This window comes from Lissotriton helveticus, chromosome 3_1 (assembly GCF_964261635.1).
Source record: "Lissotriton helveticus chromosome 3_1, aLisHel1.1, whole genome shotgun sequence".
NCBI classification, from domain to species: Eukaryota; Metazoa; Chordata; class Amphibia; order Caudata; family Salamandridae; genus Lissotriton; species Lissotriton helveticus.
The window spans coordinates 2,021,505,618-2,021,530,606 of NC_136061.1; the positions used below are offsets into that span (position 1 = coordinate 2,021,505,618).

The 24,989-nt window shown below is 39.1% G+C and overlaps 1 protein-coding gene and 1 long non-coding RNA gene across 4 annotated transcripts in view; both read right to left on the minus strand.

Annotated features, from left to right (window-relative positions):
- CHD2 (chromodomain helicase DNA binding protein 2) overlaps positions 1 to 4,325 on the minus strand; it is a 2,197,496-nt gene extending 2,193,171 nt beyond the window's left edge. Inside the window, exons 1-2 of one of the 2 annotated variants that reach the window (XM_078683153.1) lie at positions 3,793 to 4,325; positions 3,331 to 3,555 (exon numbers count right to left, since the gene is read on the minus strand). In XM_078683153.1, the coding sequence (XP_078539279.1) occupies positions 3,331 to 3,389 (59 nt within the window). In that variant the 5' untranslated portion in view covers positions 3,390 to 3,555; positions 3,793 to 4,325. Of the gene's footprint in view, positions 1 to 3,330 lie in introns of both variants that reach the window. The other variant, XM_078683151.1, reaches the window with a different exon arrangement.
- Positions 4,326 to 7,067: 2,742 nt separating this feature from the next.
- LOC144824074 (uncharacterized) overlaps positions 7,068 to 24,989 on the minus strand; it is a 69,670-nt gene continuing 51,748 nt past the window's right edge. For both annotated transcript variants that reach the window (XR_013608890.1, XR_013608891.1), the window contains exons 4-5: positions 13,593 to 13,647; positions 7,068 to 7,473 (exon numbers count right to left, since the gene is read on the minus strand). This is a non-coding gene — a long non-coding RNA (uncharacterized LOC144824074). The remainder of the gene's footprint in view (positions 7,474 to 13,592; positions 13,648 to 24,989) is intronic.

Consider the following 24,989-nt stretch of genomic DNA (forward strand, 5'->3'; position numbering starts at 1 on the left):
CTAGGAGGCGAGGGGAAGGCTTTGACAAGCTGACTCCAGGCCACGTCACCACGCCCGAGCGCTGCTTCTGATGACTCATGAGGCAGGCTCTCCAGTTGCCATGAGAGCTAGCAGCCAATCCCGTCTCAGCAAAAAATAAAAAAAGGGGGGGGGGAGGAGAGACTTGTCCTTTGAACTTCCTGTGAGCACTTCCTGGTGATTCTCATACGCAGCTGCATGTAGTCTGCAGCAGACTAAGCAATGCAAAGGAAAAAACTTTTTTTTAACGTAATGGGCTTTTAAACGTTACCAGTTGGTCAAACCCATTTAGTGTACAAGAAATGCAAGCAAAATAAGCAAGCCTTTCAACGAAAAAGATCGAAATGGCAGAATAAAGGAGTAGTTTATTCTTGACAGCATAAAGCCATTTGCTTGTCGTCAATTTCACAAAATGGCTGCCATATTCGAGGCAATAATTAAGTACTGTGGAAAAGGAGAAAATATAGCACAGAGGATTGCAAAACTTGGTCTGTGGTGGGGGATACTGTTTTTGTTCAGCTCAATATGAGTCTACAACTAACATGGAGTTTGTGACCAAGGTGTGATGCAATTTATTATCGGGAAAGGGTGTTCGTTCCAGCAATCCAGAACAACCAAGCGTTGTCAATGCAGAAGACCGGAGTCATTCTGAAACTCACCACAAAAATCTGCCTACAACAGAGAACAATTCATTTTTTAAAAAAAATTATTAACAGCAGCATGGCTTCCTTAATATTTAATGGGTGTTATTTAAGAAACATGGTCCGAGATTCATATAGCTTTTATAGGGTCAATAAAAGAAAATAATCTACATTTTTTTCTCTCAAAATGATGCCTCACGGAACCAGGCATTGAAATAATGACTTCATTGTCAAACAAATTACTGCTTCCTGTTTGGTACATAAACTAAACTACAAAGCAAAGGCGCTAGATCGCACATTTTAAATTAACGTTTTTTGTAATCCACTCCTTTGATCAAGTGCCTCGAAGCAACTCAATTCATATAGGTTATTCATGAATCCTCAATGTTTGGATGATGTTTGATTAGGAGTTTTTTCCCTACACAAGGGTGGATTTTCAGTAGTTCCTGGAACACATGTAGATTGGGTATAGCGTGTAGGGTTAGGTTAAGGTTGTGAGGGAGAAGGTGAAGTTTAATATTTTACACCTTTATCCAACAAGGACTTTTAGATACGTACAGTACTTTGTAAGATAGCTGCACCAAGTCTTTTACAACGGTGAAAAGGAAGGCCCCATTCAATATACTGTATACACAGAAACAGTACCAATGCTCGTTTAACATTACACTCAGAAAACAAATGGTCACTACTGAAAATAAAAGGTGTTAACCAGTTACAAAACAATCAACCATCATGAACGTCTGAAAATATATGGATTAAATGTAGCTAAAGATGGGTAACTGCATCCTACACCAGACCAACTTGGTGTACTATATAGGCTTGTGACCGAGTTGACTCAACCACCTAGTAATTTCTAATTCTAACTCTTAGCTAGGGATGACCTCCATTTCACCATGGTCCCAAGTTTCCAGTTCATAACTGATTTAGCAATCCCACACATCGTAGGTGTTGGGCACGCCACCAGTGCCAAAAAACAAACCTTATAAAAAAAGTTTGCAAACTGTCACAGTAACTCACAAGTTTTGAGTTTTGCCTTTGTATGTTAACATAACAGAATGGAGCATTCACTAGTTAGTACATTAAGGTAGTAGACTGGCAGACCTACTCAAATATACAGATAAAATTGGTGTAATGAATCTACCAAATATCAACTAATGGTTACACCAAATCACGCTACATGAGGAAGAAGCAGTTCAAGAGTTAATGCTTGCTGGCTAAGTGAGTCTAGTCAACCTCCACACACTAAAAGAGATAGGATTTACAAAAAGTTAAAAACGTGTTGAAAGAACCATAGGAGTGCAAAAAGATAATCGTACAGCCGTGCATCCAAAAAACTGACACCAAGTTTTAACTCTAGAAACCATATTTTGTGCACATACTTTGCGGGCCTCTACAGATATCCCAACAGCTAGTTTCCAACTTATGGAAAAGGCTTGACCTAATAGTTACCAGGCAAGACAACCGGAAGGCGGAGAATCATTTACGTTATGCAGTTGCTGCCTGTACACAAACAAGTTATTACTTCCGATTCCTCTCAATTAACTACTTACAGAAATATGAAAAACATTTATTGATACCAATAGCCCAAATGCACAGACATTCCATGTACTGAACTCATAGTATGATGCGTTCTAATTGGAATGGTTAAAGTTAATTGTATTTAAGTTTCGAGGGAAGTTACTTACAAGCCCTTTATACATGAAATGTAAAACGTCAAGCAAATCGAATACATCAAACACAGCTTATGCATACATAAATGCACACGGCCGTGTGAAATGCAATATTGTAAAAAACGTTTTACAATATTCTGTAGAAATAGGTATTTCTAATACGGGGCTAGGGCAGTATCTTTGCCAGCATAGGTAAAAAAGTTAAAACAATTGCCTTATAGGAAATAAAAATCCACTGCACCAATGTTTGAATGCAACAAGTTCTAGTTCCAAGTGGCAGCTACTCTCTTCGCAAAACCACTGAATCCTAACATTTAAAATATCAGCAGGGTGCAAATTGCAATTGCATTTATATAGTGCTTATACTACACCCGACAAGGCGTCGTTGTAGCACGTTATGCCTTATAGCACGATGCTCCGGAATTCCAAGCCATTCGTTATAGTTGGTAAAAAAAAAATGTGTAAAAATAAATAAATAACACAAAAAACACCACATTTACTTCAACTTTCGATGTAGGTACTTGGCAGCAACGTGCAACCGTGTGGCATTTAAAGATGAAACAATATAGACAAACTACAACTTTCTAGTTAAAACAGATGCACAAGGTTTCTTTTGAGTATGTCAATTCAAAAGCTTAAAAACACACTTAAAACAGTATCGTATGCTTTGGCTGTCAAATGGTGCAATGCAGTGGTATCCAAAACGAGAAGGTCACATACGCAAAAGCAGCGTGCCCAGAAAGTAGGCAATTACCTAATTAAATTACCGGTGTATTAACAAATGTAAAAGTGGTTCTAAAACACTCAAAACGCCTGAAACCCACTCCAACTTTGAGAATTTGATAAAATAGGGAGTGGCATCGCTCAAGGTCATCCACTGTAAGAGTCAGAAAAAAATGCAATAATAAATGTTTTACCTATAACTAAGTGTGTGTGACTGTATGTAAACGTGTTAACATGCAAACACCCCTTTTAGAAAAAGTAAGAAAAAAAATCCGTACCTTGAGGCATTGCTACGAACCGAGCCCTCTTTCTCGGGTTTGTCATCGTCTCGCATCATCTTCGGATCCTTTTAATATTGGTGGGAAATACCAGTGCTCCGAATGGGGTGCTCAGGCATTTACTGTCAAAAGTTGAAAGGTGAGGCGTCCCGTCCCGGCAGATACTGTTGGCCGTCAATGCACATCCAAAGAAAGAAAAGAGCAAGCCCCAAGGCTGCACGGGGGCTACAACAAAGCAACGATGTTTTCACGTGGAAAATAATAGAGGTCACGTATTTTTAAGCAAAATATGGGCATTGTTAACCTGCCATAACTAAGCATGGTGGGGGGAAAAAGTTTTCAAAACCGAAACGATGTAAATAAAATCGAATTTAAATACTGCGTCATTGCGGAAATACAACTAAAATGTTAACGAACAGAGGGGAAAAGCGTTTATAAAAAAAAAATCAATTGTTTACATACCCAATCCATGTGTGGCTGGGGTTAAAATGATCCTTCGTTGACAACGGAAGGGGAGGGGGAGGGGAAACCTCAAAAACCCACTAAAACGTTTAAATTCAATTGCTTTTCTGTGGGTTTTTTTTAAATATAAACAAAAAACGTGATAATACACTTAAAAATAAAGAACAGACTAGAAACGATGAACGTAGAGCGTATTCCCGAATCGGAAACGGCTCTTCATCGAAGCGCACAAAAATGGAGGTGCGCCATGGCTTCCGAGCTGGAAAAAACAACGAGCTCTCTCCCTTCTCCGTCGAGTCTTCTCACAAAGCACGGCAACTAGCATCGAAAAAACGCGATTTTCACATAAAATCCCGCAGAAAGAACACCCCAAAAAGCTTATGCTGTTGTCAGTGGGAGCTAGGACCCCCCTGGGACGTTCCAAAGTAGAGCAAAGTTGATCCAAGTGGAAGAAAAAACCCTGGGAGCTGCTGCTCTCTCCAAGGCACAGCCGCCATGCAGAGCTCCTTCCCAGCTCTGAGAGCCCTGCCTCTGATTGACACTCTCTCCATTTACCCCACAACTCAGGTGATGTGCCATAGACCCACCCCTTCCCTTCCATCCAAAATGGAGGCAGGAAAAGGACCCCCAGATCCACATGGTATACTATGAACCCCAACAACTTAAGGGTGATTCCTACCTAGTATATTGTAATGTACTTTTTCCCCCATTCATAAGCACCAATGTATGGTTTTCTTTTGTTTAAAAAAATATAAATGAAATTATCAGTGAATTAATTTCATTAACTTACTTCCTTTCTGGGCGGGAAGCAGTCTTGAGTGAAACCATTTTCAAGGAAAACAAGTACTTGGACTTGCAAAAACAGCCAGGAATTATGCAAAATCATTACACAACCTGATTAAACATAGGGTACCAGGTGCCCCCCCTCCTTCCACCTATATGGCTCACAACATAGGTTTGTATTTTTTTTTATTTATTCTGCTTCTTTAAGACCCCAATGCTTAAGGACCAAAAGCAAATTGAAAAACTAGCCGAACTAGAAAGTTGAAGAAATGCAACCCAACAGCGCCGCCCTAGTGTTCAAATTCTTAAGACCACACTACCTTTATTTGTAAAAAAAAAAAAACGACATGGAAGAAACAAACTCACAAACTACTTTATTTCAAACCGAAAGTTAATTTTTTCAATCTTCAAAACCTGAACTTTCACATGCGCCTGACCCAGACGGCTAAAACAGCACATCTGAAATTTGCGATCATGTAGTAAGACATTACGGGTGACCTGCTAAGAAGCGTATGGACTGCTTCCATGATCAATGTCAAAAAGAATTTTAGAGATATTTCCAGACCCAACCACTAGATGGAAGAATAATGCATAGAATGTGAATCTAGACTAGATTCACGCCAAATCATTCTTGCCCCACAAATATCAATATAAGAAAATTGTCCATTCACGTCATACACTTCGTGTGTGAATGAAGAAATAGATTATCTTATATTACAAAGTGTATAAACACAAGTACTGTCCCACACATCCATTGTGACCGTGGTTATATGTAGTGAACCAACAACCACCCACCACTCAAATCATTTAATAAGTTCCATCTTTAACTCCTAAGTGGAACCCAGCTCTACCTAGTCAACTTCAAATCCTAGCTATCCTGTAGATCTCAGTCATATCTCTGGTGAGCTTTGCTTCAAAATCTTCTTAAAAAATGCCCTACTCACCTCAAATAGTACACATTTTTAGAAGATGCTATACCACCGAAGAGAGTGCATTCAAATTTCATACTCAAGCACCTCAAATTACAGGTCAAAGGACACACATGTATTGCTAGACCAAATGGTAGACCAGTTTCAAATGATGAAACAATGATGGATATTGCAGGTATACTGCGTGGACAAACAAGACCTGGTAACTCCAAAGAGAATTTTAAACACAATTCAATGTACGTTGACCCTAATCTAAACCATTCTGTCAGCCATGTAAATGATAACCCCCCCTTCTTACACAGCTCCCTTGAAATCACATTACTTTTGCAGTTAGTATACATAGTTGTGACAGAAGTTCAGTACATTTAACTGGTCACCAGCTCCACTACTCCAAAAATCATCATTGATTTAAAACAAGGACATTTTATTAAAACCCCAAGGTTGCACAAAATTAAGACTCTACCCACACACAATGCATCACCTACAAATTACATTTGGAAAACATAACTATATAATGTATGCATAAGATGCTTCTTGCTCATCAAGGAAATACCATATTTCTCAATGTCAAACATCTAAATATTAATTATGTTTGGAAAAAATGATTAACCCTTTTAGTTTTGTGCTCCATTCACCAGGCAAAAGAGGCTCTGCAGCGATTTACAAACGAGCAACATCTAAATCTAAAAACTTAAATCCAAGGCTGCAGATGACCGCTCAAAATCCATAAGTTTTCCCCCCACTAAAACTATTGTTTCAAGTAGCATAATGAAAAACGAAAAATGGTAGGCAAACCTTCTTGTAAAAAAAATAAAGCACACAGTACAGCTCACTATGTACAGGTGCAATTAAAATGGTTTACTTCACACAATCAATTTGGATGTACAAAGTTAACAGTGGTATAGGACTTAAAAATTGCAATAAAGCTCAAGACCCCCAACATAAAAATTACCAAACTAAATGTCACTTATTTATGACATGCCAGATGTCACACGTGCAGAAACTGAAAAATTTACAAAAGTTACATCCAAGAGCATAAACAAAAAAATGAACCCTGGTTGTGGTCTCATACTCATTCTGATGGTAGTTTGACCAACAAAACTAATAGAAATTAACATATTAAAAGACATGCAAATGAACAGAGTATCATTATTTTGAGAAGTCTAGGCATCTCAAGTTGGAGTGGTCAACAAAAACGTGTGAGCTCAAACTTCACCAAATTGGAAAAGAGTTTGGGTCTTTAACCAAAGTAAATTGGAAAGAGGTATTTTCCTGTACCAACTTTTTGGAGAAATGGGATGCAACACTGTCAAACATGAGATAGACAATTAAATTGCATTAACATTTGTTGCAGGAGAACAGTGTATTGATGAAATGTCAACTAGGATCAGGTTCATCAACTTAAAACTCTATGACCACAAATAAAAGATCTCCACTTTATTACGCGGTTTAAGAAAAACAATCCATTAATTCGATGAAGAACCCCCCTCTCTTCACCCAAACACCACACTGAGCAGTTATGGAAGACAATGGTTTAATAACAAAGAACACAAAAAGTGAAAATTTAATGCAACATTTTTTATTTTAAATACATAATTATTTTAGGTCTTTGGCTCATATTTGGAACATTTAGTATTATCCATTGCTATGCATTTCCAATTGATCAGTGAAGCTACAAAATATTCAGCAAAATATAAATGAGAAAGTCCAGACAAATACTTATAAAAACCATCTGTGTCAATTAATCTTTCTGTGGTGATCTTTGGAAAGCAGAAGTCCATTTAACATGCTGATCAGAAATCTAGTCGAGTACCATGGTGGCAATCCTTATATAATATTTTATTCTTCATGGGAAAAAAATAGGGCGCAATGATTAGTCCATGTTGTTACTCTCCAAATCAGGCAAAGAATTTGAACCACCATCTTGAATTTCCCACATGTTTCACTTGAATGTCAGCAGCCCCGTGTTCTTTATAGAAAGAAATAAAATAAAAAAGTGTTGGAATGCAGAATAATTCAGATTTAAAAGCACAGGTAATAATTACCTTTTGAGTATCACGTTTAAAACTTTATATATACATGCATTTGCAATAAATTAAACATGTTTTCGGAAGGCAGATTTCTTTTATAAATAAAAATCAAGAGGAAATTCTATTCAAAGCAGGTTAAAAAACAAAAAGGTTCGAAAGCTTACCAGATTTACACATTCATACGACCAAAAAAGTCAATGTAGTCACATACATGAGCTCATAAAATCTAAATATCTGGCCAGCAACATAAATTGAACGTACCGCAAATACAACTGTATTAGAGAAGAGTCTTTAAGCTCTTTCTTCGACACCCCGCCTCCCCAACCACGTAAAAGCAGCAGTCAAGAGTATAAACTTCCCTTAATCAGAAAGATCAGACGTCTCATACAACTCAGCCACTAAGTTAAACTGATGAGAGCCTCAGTTATGTGGATCCTGGATTACTTCAATGTTTTCTACACCACCCTCCTAAACCCCCCCAAAAAATAGGTGGGCTGTAAAATGCTCAAAAGTCAGGCATCCAAACAATACTTTACTCTGAAACAATGTAAACACATTCAGTCTTTTATTCAAAGTACTACATTTGTTTTCCCTTTAAGCAGAAGATTAAATTCAATATTTTTGCAGCTTGCATAAGGACTCCCAGAGCAAGAATACAGGTTGTCTGTAACCGCAGTCCCTAACCCTCTCCCCAGTGCCTGCCAAATCAAAGCCACTTGAGCCAACAGACATTCAGTCCAACGCCCCCCCCACCACCTCCCAAAGTGCAGGACTTGCACCATTGATGTAGATTCTCCAGGATGTGGTATGCACTTAATCCACCCCAAAGAGCACAAGCATAGAACCCCATCAACAGATCCCCGAAAATCACTTGTTCAGCAAGCTGTCACAGTGCCTATGAGTAGTGGTACTAATGGACATAATGATCAAAGGATATCAGGTAAGGAGAGGCAACTAGCTTACAGGACATAATCCTGCCACATACATAAACCCTTTCCCTGTCCAGTTTCACCACTCTTCAGGTAACAAACCCGGCTCTTAGCCCTTTCACTGTTACACTGGGAGATCTCCCAATAACATACAATATACTTGTTAAGAACAAACTCTAAATTGATCGTAGTCGAACTTAAAAATGTTCCAAGGAGCCATACGGCGGATATGTGAAGCATTAAAATAACCATATATGTATGTGCAAGGAGTGTGCCGTATCACAAACTACTTCAACAGCACTATCATATTTATGAAAAGGATAGCCAGTGAAAAAATGCAGAGATGCACCACGTTGCAAGCCCAAGCAGCATACATTATTTAATGGAGAAAGTATATTTTCTACTCCAGCCAATTATCTTTACTTGGATTCATAGGTAAACTAAATGACAAGTTCCAACACCTGGCAGAGGGCATGTGAATCTATTAACATTTGAAGGTTCAGACACGCTGTGGATGTCACGATCCTCGGGACTTAAAAACAAAGTATTTTCCTGTAGTTTACTTTAACTAGAGTAGTAAATGCATTGAAATCACTAAACAATGAAAATATTGATGACTTGAAAAGCTTGAAACAGAATCCAAGGGAGCATAATTTTCCAAAGTGGAGAAAAAGATGGGAAATCGCTTGAGTTTCATTTAGATGAGAAGGCAGGTATACCACAGCTTGCATGCTTTACTCATGCAAAGCGTTCAATATCTTTCCTCAAAAAAACGAAGTCCGTTCTGAGTAAAGCAAGTGAATACTGTGGAGCCACAAAGCAATTTCTGGAAACATTCATAAACAGTCATAAGAAATGAAGCTGTGTTTTACTTGCAGGTGGTACATAAATCTGTCTTAAGAGTTTAAAACTCTAAAAAATGAGTCATGAATGAAAAACTGAAAAGCATGGCCTGCGAGGCGCTCGTCGAGTAAGTTCTAAGTAACCACGCACAAAGTTTCACTGTAACAGCACACCCTCTTCTTGAGCAAGACATAGAGCTTAAAAGTTCAAGATGGGACGCAAAGTCTAAAAAGTCACCTCACAGAAGAGGAATTTTGAGATTATGCTAGTATTTCTATCACTCACTATTCCACATCTTTTTCTTGAAGGGACAAGATAAAAACAGATGGGAAACAAATTCACAAGCTAGTAACATTGGAGGAACGTTTCATGAAGTTAAGAATGTAAATATAAAAACCTGGAGGAAAGAAGAGATGGCAGAACTACTTAAATCCTTAAAAGTGTTTAAATGTAAAGAAAAAGGAATATGTCGTGGTGGAGTACACCAGAGGCCTATGTCTGTGTTCAGTTGATAGTCCAATGAGGAGTGTAGGACACTTTGGAACATACATCCAGTGGTAATAGTCGATGAGACCGGGTTATATGCCTAGCGGTTCATTGTGGGAAAAGCAGGGAGCCTCTAGAACAGTTTTCCTTGGAATTGTTTGCGTTAACTGGTTTACATAACCAAATGAGCAAGAATTGTTGTGGTCACAACACCCACACAAATGTGATGCTGATGAACTAATCTATTAAGACAGTCACTGTTCTTCCACAACTACAGAGAGAGCACTATTTCAATGGAGGGCTCGTGTAGAGAGGAGAACCGTTGTTAAGACTGTTCTTGAGGCAGGGAACAGGAGACAAACTCAGTAACTATCTTAGTAGGTGGCTACTAACGTTAGCTCATTTGCAAATTCTTAAAGCCCAGGTGAAAAAATGTAAAGTCTAAAACGATAAATATCATCTCTGTTCCAACGAATTGACAGGTTTTCAATAAAAATACTCATTTAGTTTGTAACTGGATTTTTCATTTCCTCAGTGTCCCGAGTTTTACCCCTCCATGCAAAAATCCCCAACTTAAACGTCACCACCGGTGTTGGTACATATTCTCATGTGCCTCCCACTTCAAGTATGTAACATTGCACAGAATCGAACAACTGTTGAATACTGAAATTATTATAAGCATAACGCAGGCAAACGTTTGTTAAAGGTTCAGAAATGGTAACTTTCAGTAAAATATATGAATAGCGTGAGCCAGGAGGACAGTTTTCGAACATGCTTTTGAATGAAGTGTTAGTTTCAGGTTACATCTGAAATGCTCTGTGGTCATGTGAACAGCTACTTTATCATAAGGCTTTCAGATCCTGGAACGTCCGCTTTTGGTTAGTCGCTACAATTCTAAAACAAACCCCTATTTGATGCACCAACTTAAAAAGGGCAGACGTGGAACTGTGTATTTTTGTTTTTCGTATCAAGGAATACGTAATACACAAGTGGCCTGAGTCATAAAAAAGTACACAAAAAAGTATACTTTTTGTTTTCAAAATCGACTAGGTTAGGCTTGCATTGACTATCCACAGTGGGGCAAAGAACTCCGCACATAAAAAGTTAGGGCAGGATGTGCAGAGTTTTCGGAAGTGGTAAATGTACTATAAACTCATAATTTGGGATAAAAAAAGTAAACTTGTAGAGTAAGTTTACCTTTGTGAATCTACCCAAGGGTTTGAAAGCTGCAAGAAATGCGACTTAATTAGATTGAACAGACTGGTCCGTGTCCCCACATGAGAAAAATAAATATGCGTTTACAATAGAGAAAGTACTAATAGTTCAACAAATCCTCTTTTCTGTATTATTTCCCATCTCAAAATCAATTCTGCACAGTGAAGTTATTGAATGTATGTATGCTGCAGAACCATCCTAACAACCTAAATAAATCATATTAAAATGGGATTGTTAAACACCCGGCATATATAAAAGCCAATCTTTGTCTTATGTCCTTAGGTACTCTACATTTTATATTCAAATTCAATTTTGCTAAGTTTAACTTGTAACCAAGTTAACAGTTGAGTAGTGATAATGACATAAGCACCAATGACACCTTTTTCTAGAGGTATAAAAAAGGAAAACAAGCTTGAACTTTTAAAGTGAAAGTCATTAAATATATTTAAAGATACTGTTACTGATGAAGTGCAAACCACTTATTGTAGTTATTAATCGGTTTCTCAATGCAAAGAATAAGTCTACTCCAACTTCCTCAAGGAACAAGAATACAAAAATGATTATAAAATGATTTAATGTTATTGTGCAACGATAACACTGCATTTGTGAGAAGACTAGTAACAGACAAAGATATGTAGTAAACATGTGCCCATATTGTTTAACCTATGTATTCATTCAATATGTTCCACTCCATCTGAAAGAGTATGATGTTCTAGAGGGTGTGGAATAGGATATCAATTGTAATATTTGCAGATGATATGATAATCATAAACCCTGCAAAACTCTGCATAGACTCTCAAATGCTTTAGAACTTTATGTCACAGAGAAAAGTTTGAACACAGCTGTCATTACAACGAAGGAAATAGAAGAAAGCACTGTGAAATCCACCCAACTACATGCCTAGGGTCAAAGTATAATGGAACATGTAATTACTTAGAATTTTTAGGGATTAGATTTGCCAGTAATCTGTCCTGGAAGAAACAGAATGAGAAAAGATACCATTTGCACTGTAACTTGTGGACACCGGTTTCAGAAGTACAATGTTGAACCAATGGTGATGGTGTATATTGCAAATTCTGGGTCTCTCTCTACCGTTAAACTGAGTAATTTATTTGGTGATCCCTGGCATGTACCACACGCCCCTACCCATGGTAAGATCATGTATAGAAAAAAAGATTACTATACTAAATTGAAACACTCAGGGATACTTCGCTCAATCTTGATTACATGTGGAAAGGAACGTTATCTAGGAATTACACAAGTAACAATAAAACTATCAAATATATTGGAAAAAGTGGACTGGAGAGGATAAAGAATAGGTATTGCTGTTTTTTTGTTATAAGGAAGCAAGGGTAAAGGGCTTATCAAGAAAGAGGGCATCGGGAAACAATTTGCAGAAAAATACTTTATTGGCCAGAACGAAAGGAAGAACATGTGGGGTAGTAATAAATAATAAATCCTACCCCTAGCTTGAGGTTATATAATTCTGGTAAATTAAGATTAATTTCAATGGACTGGAAGCAATGCATGACATTTGGGAAAAGCATTGTTGATCGTGAACTATAAAATGATTCAGATTTATTATTTATAGGATTTATCATACAATATAATCTAGCGGTGACAGGAAGTAAGAGATTTTATGACTAGGAAATAACTTCCACTGAATACTGTTTACAACCAAGAATACGATTTGTGCCATCATAGATGTAAAGCCCAATCTATCTAATAAGGATAAGAATGGAAATGAACTACCGTACCTCAGAAGAAGTACTGTTAAACTTTTAGCATCATTTAACAATGCATGTATCACTTCATTTGCGATGTGATATGCATGATGCCATGAACTGGAGTGATGTACCTATGCTTCATTTTCAATTTTCTGAATATGAATAAGCTGTATTTTATGATTCTTAGTAGCCAAAATTCATCATAATTTAATACAATTGTGAGGGAAGATCTACAGGCAGGTTGATCAAATACTAACAAAAGGCTCAACTATAATATAGCCCTTGTTTCATATGATTTTAGAGTTAACAAAAAGCTTGCTATTCGTCAATCAATACCATGCCTCCAATATTAGGAGCCACATGACTACCGTTTAATAAAGACTTCTACTTTTCTGTGAAAGACAATTTGGGTTGAAGACAATCTTTTGCTATCATAATCAATGTTGAGCATACCCCAATTCATACTAAAACCATCGAGCCATTTAGACATCTTTCACAACAAAGCAATAAGACAGGAATGGTCTCTTTCCTGCAGAATTAACTTTAATGAATGAAACTTTGTAGCACTTATAACATGGTACATAATTTCTGCCTAAAAATAAAAGCATTCACCAAACTACGACAAGAGCAAGACCTGACAGATGGTATGTGTATTTACCAACATTTGAAGATATAGACATGCCATTTCCACAGAGTACATTTTCTCATGTAGACATGCGCACAGATTTCAATATAAAATCAATCAGAAATGTACACTGGGTTTAAGAGAAATCATTTATATAATACCCATAAATATACTTATAAACAACATTTAAGTATATACTATATACACAAGGAAAAAAGGGGGAAAAAACTTACCATTCACTTTAAAATTATGTTTGTTCAAACAAATACCCAGATCATAGTACAGTCCCTGTTAAAAAAAAGAAAGAAAAACAGACAAATGTAGGATTACTTTTCACTTAATTTAAATGCAATTATTCTCTTAAAACAGATGAGACAAGTCAAGCCGGCAAAGCTGACGGAGACCAACAGAGTTAGAAACACTTGACTTCTCTTTACATTTTTTTCAATTTCAACCTGTTTTTTTTTCTAGTAATGAAGGAGAAAAGCACATATAAACATAAAAACAGAAATCAAAAATAAAAAGGATAGTAAGACAACAGAAAGGAAAAAAACAATAACCAAGACAAAAATATCAATCCTACCACACGGCTGAGTTATTGGCTTTGCCAATGCCTGTGCATATGTGGACCCACGTGTTTAAAAGCAACATATCTGCCATCGTGTAACACCAAAAACTTACAAAGAGTATTACCTATGTATGAATAAGCATCATCTGCACCCTAGAATTAGGTATGGATACTTTATTATTTGCTTAAGATAGCCCACACACTGAGAAACAACGTGGCTATATTGGAATAATAAACCAATTAGTGAACCATTCAAAACTTACTGCCAAAGAAACCACAGTTGCTGCAAGCAAAGTGCAGTACTGTGAGCTGCAGCGGGGAAAGTAAGGGGGCCAGTGACTGTGTGGGAAACTGCTGTTCCCCACGCCCTCCCACTCAAGTGAACCTTTTTTTTTTTTTTTTTAAAACAAGTAAAATGCCCTCGCTCATAGGAAAGCAAGCCAATAGCTGAAATGGGCGGACTCAATGTATGCTGCAGTACAAAGAATCAAAAATACTGATGACGCTTCAAAAGACAATAAACGAAGATGGCTGACCAAAAGCCGCTGCATGTGTGCATATTATATATATTTGTCTTTACTATCATTTTTATTTAAAACGGAAGGCTGATGAACTAATGTAAGCTGTCCCTAGGAAAGACCTAAAAATATGCTAATTTCTTCAAGTAAACAATAGCCTTTTGGGTCATGCGCTATACAAAGTAAAGAAGCTCAGCTAATACCGCAGGCTAAAGACCCAACAAATCTCGAAGATGTGAACAAACGTATAGAAACTGCTACTGAATACCCAGCCCAATCTTAACTACACCATAAGTGACCAGTATTTATACCAGGTCTAATGACCTGCCTTATCAATAGAGATCAAGTTCCTTTTTGAAATTATCTAAAATCTAACCTCTTTAAATAACTCGCTTATAATTCTTTATCTGCTTGTACTACAAGGGTGAAACATTTCAGGACTCATGGACAAGCAGTTTTGACAAAAGTAAGGTTGATGTGAGCTATTGTTTATCGGCAGAGTTGTAATAGCCAATTGCAGAAAAATCCAATCATCTGCATCTGAGAATTGTTATCAACGACAGATTAATTCAGTGCTCAAAGCAGTAGGAACAAATATATCTAAAAAATGGCACTGCTGATCAAGCAAGCAAGTTGAAAAAAGACAAGAGCCTTATTGAAAGTTGAGCTAATGTGGGATATACACCATTAGGTGACCGATGTCCTGTTGGCCATAGTAAGAGTGCATGTCCAATACAGAGGACAATCTGCTAGTTTTCGAAGGATGTCCCTGGCCACCAAACTCTAAATAAGCCCCTAGTTCATGTGCTGGAGAAGGGCCATCTACAAATCTAACAGGACAAACACATACAAATACGTGCTGCCAAATTCAGTGACTTGGGGATACAGGTGTCCGACTTTGTCCTGGAGAAATGTTAAGGAGCCGTAGAAGCACCAACAGTTTCTTGTGCAGCGCATGTAGAGGAGCCACACGTACAATGGAGATCTGAAACACAATGGAACAATCAGAATGACAGGAAAGTGGGGCAGCGACATTTCTGACCAGTGGAATAAGGGGGCTGTGGGAAAAGTACAGGTAAAAGTTCCACGCCAATTGATCTTCAAAGCATTGTCTCATCACAGGATGCATGTGTTGTCATCTGTGGTGAACAAAACAATCTGTAGGAGACCCTATTTTGTGAAGATACTTACTAGTACTTCATTTTAGAGTTATTATTTATTAATGCTGAGAGTCTCTGCAATATTAGTAGCCCAGCATGTTCAGGAGCTGCTCCGGACTGCTAAATTAAGTCTTGTGCAGGCATCAGGAGAGCAACTGCAGTTTAATTCACACTACTTTTTTTCATAGCTAAAACAACATATTGATGTTGTCAGTCACACATTGTACCACTTTGCTTTCTACATGGGTCTGAAAGCCTTTCAGCGCTGGGCCAATCAACTATAGTATGAGGAAAATCGTCTGAGGAACATGGCCCCTGTCCTCTGGCATAGAAGTTCAGTGCCCCACGCACACCCTGAGAAGTCTGCTGGGGTTACCTTGGGAACTGAGTCGATGTAATGTTTGTCTAGGATTAATTTCTGTAGTGTACACCAACTGCAGGAACTTTATATTCAATGTAAATCAACCGCTGAATATTTCCAGTCCCTCTTCAATTGTGAACACTGGCCGAAGTGGTGTCATAGTGAGCAAAACTTAGGCATAAGACCATTATTCTCAACTATTTCATTACTTTTCACAATGTTCAAGAATTAGAGCTCTGGGAAAGAATAAAGGCATTTTGAAATGTCATCGTCTCCCCACTGCCAAAGATGCATTTAAATGGTCCAGATTATGCTGCTCCAGCATTCCAGAGACCCATCTCTCCACTGTTAACATACAGGTATTGTACAGATATTTGGCTTAGTGCTGAAGAAGAATATACTTCAACTATATGGTAGTAAAATAATGTATAAATGTTTGAAACCAACACAAAGAAAATGTATGCCATTTGCTTTGTAAGCTTTTGAATATGGAAGTAGGCATTCTTACAGTCGATGACCAGACGCATTGAAGTCACATTCTTGAATCAGGGCAATGACTTCATTACCCTAATCTTGGTAGGGGCTGCAAGCTACGAATCTGGAACAACCCAAGTTCCTTGTAACATAAGGAGTAGTTTCTGCCCTCTTTTGCGCAAGGCACTTCTTTGGTGGTCTCCTTTTTCAGTGGAGCATCAACCCTGTTCATCAGGAGAGGGATGTGGTCAGCTTTCATAAATATTTGACATATCTGACACGTAGCATGTGGTTCATCACTTTGTTATGTTTGCCCAACTGTAGCACCACCATTATGGAGGTGCTGTTGTTGCACTGTGAATAAAATGACAGCCAACCTAGCAAGAAAGATATGGTCAGAACTAAAGAGAACTCCTGCCTTACTGCAGAGGCATGAAAAAATTAGACTTGAGAACCATCAATGACTCTTACATCAAAAGGAATACCACTGAATTGGTGTTGGGTGTGGTAACAACATGGAGGGCTGTTACCAGTGGTCAGTGACTGCGTGTTCTTTCCCATACCCCAACGCCCTCTTGCTTTATGTATAAATCTTAATAAACAGGACCACTCAACCCAAAATCGGTTTCAGAACCATGTACAATCAGAGTAGAGACTTGCAACATCATGTGAGCACGAAATTGACACAACCAGTAAATATAACAAAGACACAACAAGTTTGCAGTCAGAGGACTAAATAGAAGAAAGACATTAACAAAACAAAATATTCATGACTAGCCATGGCTGCCATATAAAAAAACAAGGCATTAGAAGACATTCGATTCAGAATTAAAATATATAGCTACAGTTTAAGATAACTAAAGCATCATCACTAAGTCATATTTAGTCATATGATTGAGCTAAAGCTGCAGAGTTGGAAGAAAGGACCAACAAGTCATAAGCATAGATCTTAATCTTGGGAGAAGTAAATATCTGAAAACCTATCAGTGTAAATGTCCCCCAAAGCGTAGATTTTTAAGGTTAAAAAAACAAAAATAGAAAATACAAGCACGTGAAAGGTGCAGTGCTGACCGTACCATTGTAGTACTGAATATATGCCTTCTACAGCCATTTATAGGCTATAGGATTTTGGTAAAAGGTAACTTCTGTAACAAATGGCACCTAGATATCATAGTACCACAGTATCAATGGTATCCAAAGTCTAAGGTGTTTTTTCTGCATTGAATAGTGGGGGGGGTTTACTTACATTAGCACAAAGTATACCAAGAAGAAAGACGTGTATTTAATTGGTGACCCCTAATTAAACCCTGATGCTTATTATGAATAATTTCATCGAATGGTCCATGTAACTGGTCAGCAAAGGTTTTGACGTACATTTTACTACCTCGATTTCTTAAGAACATCGGCTGTAGAGAGGCAGAATTTATCTTAGTAGGTTAACTAAAAAAAAAAAACTGATGGCTCATGCCATGGATCTGGGGAACAGAGATTATTAGAACATTCCTTATATGCAAGTAGAAACGGGTTGACCATTTGTGCCACTAAGAACTGATAGTTTCAACAGAAAAGCCATCAAGGCCAGCAGCTTTGCCTTTTCAGAACCCAATATTGTTGCTTTCTCTATAGTCAGTGTTGCAGATAAGCCTTGAGACAACGTATAATTTAAGGTGGCAGATTGTAGCTCACCAAAAGAGTTTTGAATTATGGCCAAGATCTTGAGCAATTCTATCATAATGAAGAGTACAAAATAGTTGGTGAAAAATATCTAAAATAAGCAGAACTCCAAAGAGTACATCCATTTGATATAATGGATGGGATTTATTTATTTATTTATTCAAAGTTTTGTATAGCGCGAACAAGATCCTTACAGATATCAGAGCGCTTCACAGAGACAGGGGTAGGGGCAGCAGGAAAGAACAGGGATAATGGGAGCACTAACATAGTAGGATAATAATAACGTACAGAAAACCTATCAATATACAATAAGATAGACAAGTAATATAAGACGGCACAAGTCATTAATCTCACTACAGAACTTTTCAGGTAAACCTTGGATGTGTGGATGGCTTATACCAAATTCTTAGGCTAGAGAGAACACTGAGTGGGGCATCGGATCAGTGGACCAAAGTGTATCATATGTTGGTCGGTAGTAAGAGGGTAGCGTAGTAGTGTCATCATCAAGTAGAAGTATAGTGCCAATGGACAAGGTGAACAGTGATACAAAGCGAGGCAGAGTCTCTGATCCAGTACCTATAAAGTTCAGGAGATCTTGGCCAGAAGGATGGTTTTCACCTCTTTCTTGAAGAGTGCAGTGGAGGAGATAAGCCTGGTTTCGGGAGGGAGCGCATTCCAGATCCTGGGTGCCATTGCTGAGAAGGAGCGCTTGTATGTTTTCTCTTTCCGGAATCTACGAGGTTTCAGGAGTAGATTTTTTGTACTTCTATTGGATCTCGAACCTCCTGATATAGACAACTTTTGAGCAAGGTAGTTGGGTGCATTGTGGTGCACGGCCGCGTGTGTCATAACTGCAATTTTTAGCTGTATTCTGGCTTCAAAAGGCAGCCATTTTAGAGACTTTAAATCTGGGGATATATGCGAGTGTTTTCTTGAGCCAGTAATGAGTCTCGCAGCAGCGTTCAGGGAGGCTCTTAGGGGTGCCGTTGTGGATAGCGGGAGTCCGCTGAGGGCCACAATTCCGTAGTCTATTCGCGGGATGACTAAGGCTTGTACAGCAGTTTGGAAGTCTTCGGCAGGGAGGAAGGGTTTAATTTTCCTCAGTGTGTTGATTTGGAAATTAGCTCCTTTTGCGGCTTTGCTAATGTGCTGCTGCATGTTGAGCTTGGCGTCGAGTGTGATGCCTAAGGATTTCGCCGAATCCACGATGGTAGGTTGGACATTGAGTGCTGTTAGGTTATTGAGCCAGGTTTGGGCGGTGGAAATTTTCGCCGGGGGTGAGATGAGTAGGAACTCAGTTTTCAGAGCATTTAGTTTGAGGTGATTATCGGCCAGCCAAGATGGAGTGTTAATAAGTGTGGAATTCAGATGTTTGATATCTTCCGGGGATTGTAACTTTAGGTAGAGTTGTGTGTCATCGGCGTACATATGGAATTGGACATTGGAAGCTTGGAGCAAGGTGGCGAGCGGTTCCATGACGAGGTTGAACAGTGTGGGGCAGAGGGAGGATCCTTGTGGAACACCTAGATCTGCAGGCACAGGTGTAGATAGCATATTGTCGATCTTGAACTTCTGAGACCGGTTATGAAGGAAGGACGAAAACCATTTGAGAACAGTTCCCGATAGGCCCATTCTAGTGCTTAGCAGCTCCAGCAAGTTCTCATGTTTGACCGTGTCAAATGCTGAAGAGAGGTCAAGAAGGATGAGGAGGCAGGACTCATTGCGATCAAGGATTTGGAGGGCGTCATCAATTATGTGTGTCATAGCTGTTTCCGTGCTATGTTTCGCTCGGAAGCCTGATTGATGAGGGTTGAGGAGGTCAAATTGATCAATGTGTTTAGTTAGTTGGAGTTGGACACATTTCTCCAGCAGTTTGGCCAGGGTGGGGATATTGGTAATGGGACGGTAATTGTTTAGGTCAGACGGATCAGCTGTAGGTTTCTTGAGTATAGGCGTGACTTGCCCCACCTTGAGGGAGTCTGGAATGAGACCTTGTTGAAGGGAGCTGTTGATGATTTTGGTCCAGAGAGGGAGGAGCAAGGGGATGAAGTCTTTTACAGCATTAGCAGGTAGGGGGTCAGTGAGGTGATTAGAGGGCTTCAAGGTGCAGAGCAGTTTGTGTATTGCTTCTTCCGAATAAGTATCGAAGTATAGCCAAGATGCATTGTTTTTAGGTTGAGTGTTAGACATCCTGGTGTGGTTGGGGAATCGGCTTACATCCATGATGAGATCACTTCTTATGTTGTCAGTCTTTAGCTTAAAGAAAGCAGAGAAGGCTTCACAGTGTGGGGTGTCGCTTGTTGTGCTGTTTGATTGTAAGGGTTGTGTCTTTGTTTGAGTCTTGATTAGTTCGAACAACTTTCTTGGCCTGTTTTTTGCTAGGTCCAACTGGCGGCTAAAGAAGTCCGACTTTGTGCGCTTTATTTTCCTGAAGTAGGCATTTCTCTTGTTCTTAAGCCTTTTGAGGTGCAGTGCTGAAGGGTCCGATCTCCAGGTGCGCTCTGCCATTCGCATAGTACGCCTGTCGTCATTGAGTCTATCGTCATACCAGGGGTTAGAAATTTTGGTGGAGACTCTCTTCAGTTGCAGTGGGGCGACTTCATTGACTATTGTATTCATAGAGTCAAGGTAGTGGTCGGTCAGTAATTGAACATCCGAGGCACCTGAGGGGGGGGAGGAGGAGATTGCCGATGTGTGGAGGCAGAGTAGAGGGGTTAAGATTCTTCATGTCCCTTTTCCATGTTTTGGATTTGCTTGGTTGAGCTGGGTTAGGTTTAACTTTTTCGTTGATAAAGAAGGTGATAATGTGGTGATCTGACCAGTCGCACGGTTGTATCGCCTCCAGTTGTGTAGAGTTCTCTTTGGCGATGATGAGATCAAGTATCGAGCCTTTGTCGTGTGTTGGTCTATCGCATATTTGGGTGAGGTCAAGCGCATTCAGGAAAGTTTTGAGACTATTCACCACTGTGTCTTTCTGATCGTTCCAATGGAGATTGAAGTCGCCCAGGTAGACTTGGGTGGTCTGCCGACCGGCATTGGAAGTGATCATGTCCATGAATTGTTGGGTGAATATGAGGTTGTTCCCAGGCGGGTGATAGATGAGATGTAAAGCACAAACTTGTTTGCCCTCGCTGGTGATGTCGAGGCATAGGAGTTCACAGGAGGAAAGGGAGGGGGAGTTGACTTTAGTAACGGAGAGGTTGCTCCTAAAAATGCATGCAATTCCCCCGCCCGTTTTGCCAGGGGACCTGTCTAGCCTAATGATGTGATAATTAGGGGGGGCTAGTATGTCCATAATCGGGGTAGAGGCTTCAGTAAGCCACGTTTCCGTTAGAATGGCTAGGTCCAGATCCATAGCTGAGACGAGATCAGCGATGTCGGAGGAGTGTCTCTGGGCCGATCTGCAATTGAGTAGGATGCATTTGAGTTTGGGAGAGAGAAGGGTGGTCGAGCTTTCTAGGGTGAGTGGAACTTTTCTGAGGTTGTTAGGGACAGAACCTCTGTTGTTGAGTGTTGGGAGCCTCAGAGGGTTTGTAAGAATTGTGAGTATGGGGATGTGTGTGTTGGATCTGTGTTTTACCGGGCCTGGGCCATAAGAGCGTAGGAGAGAGCATATGTCGCGGTCCGACAGTGAGGTGAGGACACGACGGGGGCGCTGGGAGTTATTGCGAGCGGGGATAGTCGGCCAACGTGGGTGACGTTGGAGGCGATGGTATGTAGGGAGGGTGCGTCGTTTGTAGGGTAGATTAATTGTAGGGATTAATTGTATTACTAAGCTAGTTAGAGAAAATAGCATTTACGACGTTTTTCAACCCATTGGTAATCTCTTTTCTGCACTATGATTATCCAAGCAAGGGCTTTCTTATATGGCAAGTTTGAAAACGCTTGTTGCAAGTACTGAACCGTCAGATGTTTTAGTCGTAAAGACAAACTAAGTTTCGGATATACTCTGGCATTGTGCAATCTTGTCCAACAGGTAGATTTTATGGCGTCTACTTTATGGGTTTTTTTCCCGAACATTATAGTGAAGTTCAATAAAATATGTATGTGAGCAGATCCAAATTAACAACGCAAACTTTGAATAAGGTATGAATATGCAATAAAGAAATTAGAATCCTGTAGTAGACTCAAAGACTACACAGGTTTTTTGAGTAGCTGTAGAAAGTTTGTGAGACATTTAAAGTGGTAACATAGAATGGTTAGACTTGGGATTCTAGGAGACTTCGTATCTTAGAAAAGTATGCAACTAGCATCTTGAAATAGGAAAATAATTAATTCTAGATTAGAACCTGTATCACACAGAATACGTGAAGTCGGATCCAGCTGCGTTTGTTACAAAAAATATGTCTAAAGGATAAGAGTGCATGGGTTAACACCAAGACAAGTTCCTTTAGTTTATCACGGGATGTTGGTCTTTTGGTGAAGTTACATTTCAATCAACGGCAACAAGAGACAGCTTACATAGTGGCTAGCTCAACTGCTAGTAGCCAATAACACGAAGGATACTCATCATAGGGCCAGAAATGCTGGCAATGGTAAAGTTCTCTTATGCCCAAGAGCAGCAGCTGTCCATAAAACATTTAGTCAATCTTAGTCTCAGCGACCTCAATCATTGCTTTTTTTCATATTAGTTTTGCAATGCTTAAGTCCTAACTTAGGCCTGTTGACCACAGCTAAAACAGTCCAGACTGAATGAAGAAGTTGATTGTGGTTTTGAGGAATTTGTTTTTTGTTGTTGTAATTATGGTACATCAGTCTGAGAATCACACAGTACACGATTATTTTCGTTATTTAACAGTTTGCAACAGGTCATTCATGTTTCATGAAACGTATTCTCAAATTTGTATTGATCATTATAAATGATGCATAAAACTACTGTGTATCTAAAGGACTTCACTCTAATTTAATAAACAGTTTTAGTTTTCTCTTAAAACTGCACACCTAGGTGAAAGGGACGGCGTCAATGGCTGTTCTTTCCCACTTTTGCTAAACGACTCATCGAAATCTGCATCAGGTAAAGCCTACAAGCTCAAATAAAAGTGTTTTTTTACACAAATACAATAATGTATTTAATTCCATCAGATGCTTAAAAGTTTAAAACTAAGTAAAATATTATTTTTTGCTTTGACACTGATGTCTAAAGCAGATTAGCTTCCAGGTAAGAGAAAATGAACTCGCAGACCATTCATTACTTTAAAAAGTGCTGTAAAAACACATCACACTAGCGAGAATTTAAATTGTAGAGAAAAACTGTTTTGAGTTCCAATTACCCCGATCAGTTTGCTTTGAAAGATATTGGTGGAAAAATATGGAGGATGGGTTTTCATAATCTCTGAAATAACTTGATCACAGAATGTTAAGCAAAACCTTGCCTGGTTTGGAAAGTTCGCTGTGATTATCTGAAGATGTTTATTGATGAATACATTATTTTCTTTTATAAAGAATAGTTTAAGGTTCAAGATCACCAATGATAATATCTTTGATCAACTGTATATGAAGAAAGTGATTAAGGATTTTCTAGAACTCAACATTTTCAATATTGCTCCATCAAAATAAATCTCAAGCCGTTCAAAACTGAAATCCAAGAGAATATTTATCAGCATGGTTAAAGACAAGTGAGATTCTGTACTAAGGTGGAGCATGAATGCTGTAATGGTAAAATCAAAGCCAGGAGGATCATGGCACGGCATTTACTCAATTTGTTGGAAGTTGTATATTACATAATTACAGCAACGACTACAAACGAGTGAGGAAAAGAAGAAGGTCTGCAGTCTAAAACCAGACAAGAGCTAGAGAGAACAAGACTAGAGCGGCACTGAAATTGTAATCAGAAATTGTGTGATTCAACAGTTGGGTGCAAAGGGTTCTCAAAGAAAACGGTTCTTTAGTAGATATTTCAAAATTTGGATAGAAACAACATCAATGTGAAGAAGAGGGCGAGTATTTTATACTGTAGTACCACTTTCTAGAAGGATCTGTCTAGTTGCCACTCTTAAAAAGAGGAGAGATCTGACTAAGGATATGAGAATTTCCAGCAAACAACGCAGGTAAGAAATCTGGTAGTATGATAAAGAATAGTTCTATTTAGGGCCCATTTAAAAAAAGAAAAAAGAAAAAAAAAAGGATTTTTAAGGCTGGCGAGGAGGGCAGAACCATTGTCATGTCAAGATATTGCATGTTTTATATTCAAGGGAGAAATACAGTCTTCCACCCAATCCTCATCCAACACCCACAGGACATCAGAATGCAAGGGCACACACTACAATAGATCTTCTCCTTCCTGACTTGAAAGACCCAGTCAGTCAGCCTGGCACTATGCACCTCAGACGCCTGCAACTTCACCTGTGGAGTTCAGTAAGGATCCTCCCTGAACCAGACCCTCTTTAACGCATACATTATCCCTCTAGCCAACATCATCTGCTCTCACAATATCAACACCCTCTCCTTCACTGAACACACAGCTCATTCTCTCCCTCAGGGACAAGACAGAGTACCTGGATCAAGGTCAATACCTGCATGACTGAAATCACCCACTGCATGAAAAACAACTGTCTAAAGCAGACCACTGACAAAAACGAAATCATGATCTTGGGGAAGAGCTCATCACCATGTCAGGGACTCCACAAGGTGGCCAACAGAGGTAGGACCGACACCCAACCCAGCAATGATGCATCTGACAACACTGTGGATGGGATAGGGAGACCGGTCTGCCACTGCTCCGGTGGTAGTCAAGCAGCCACTACTGCAGATCTTCTGCAGTCTCCTCCGGAACAAGTTCAAGTTCATGCATTTATAAAGCGCACTACTCACCCAGAGGGTCTCAAGGCGCTGGTGGGAGGGGTTTACTTTTTATCGAATAGCCATGTTTTCAGTTC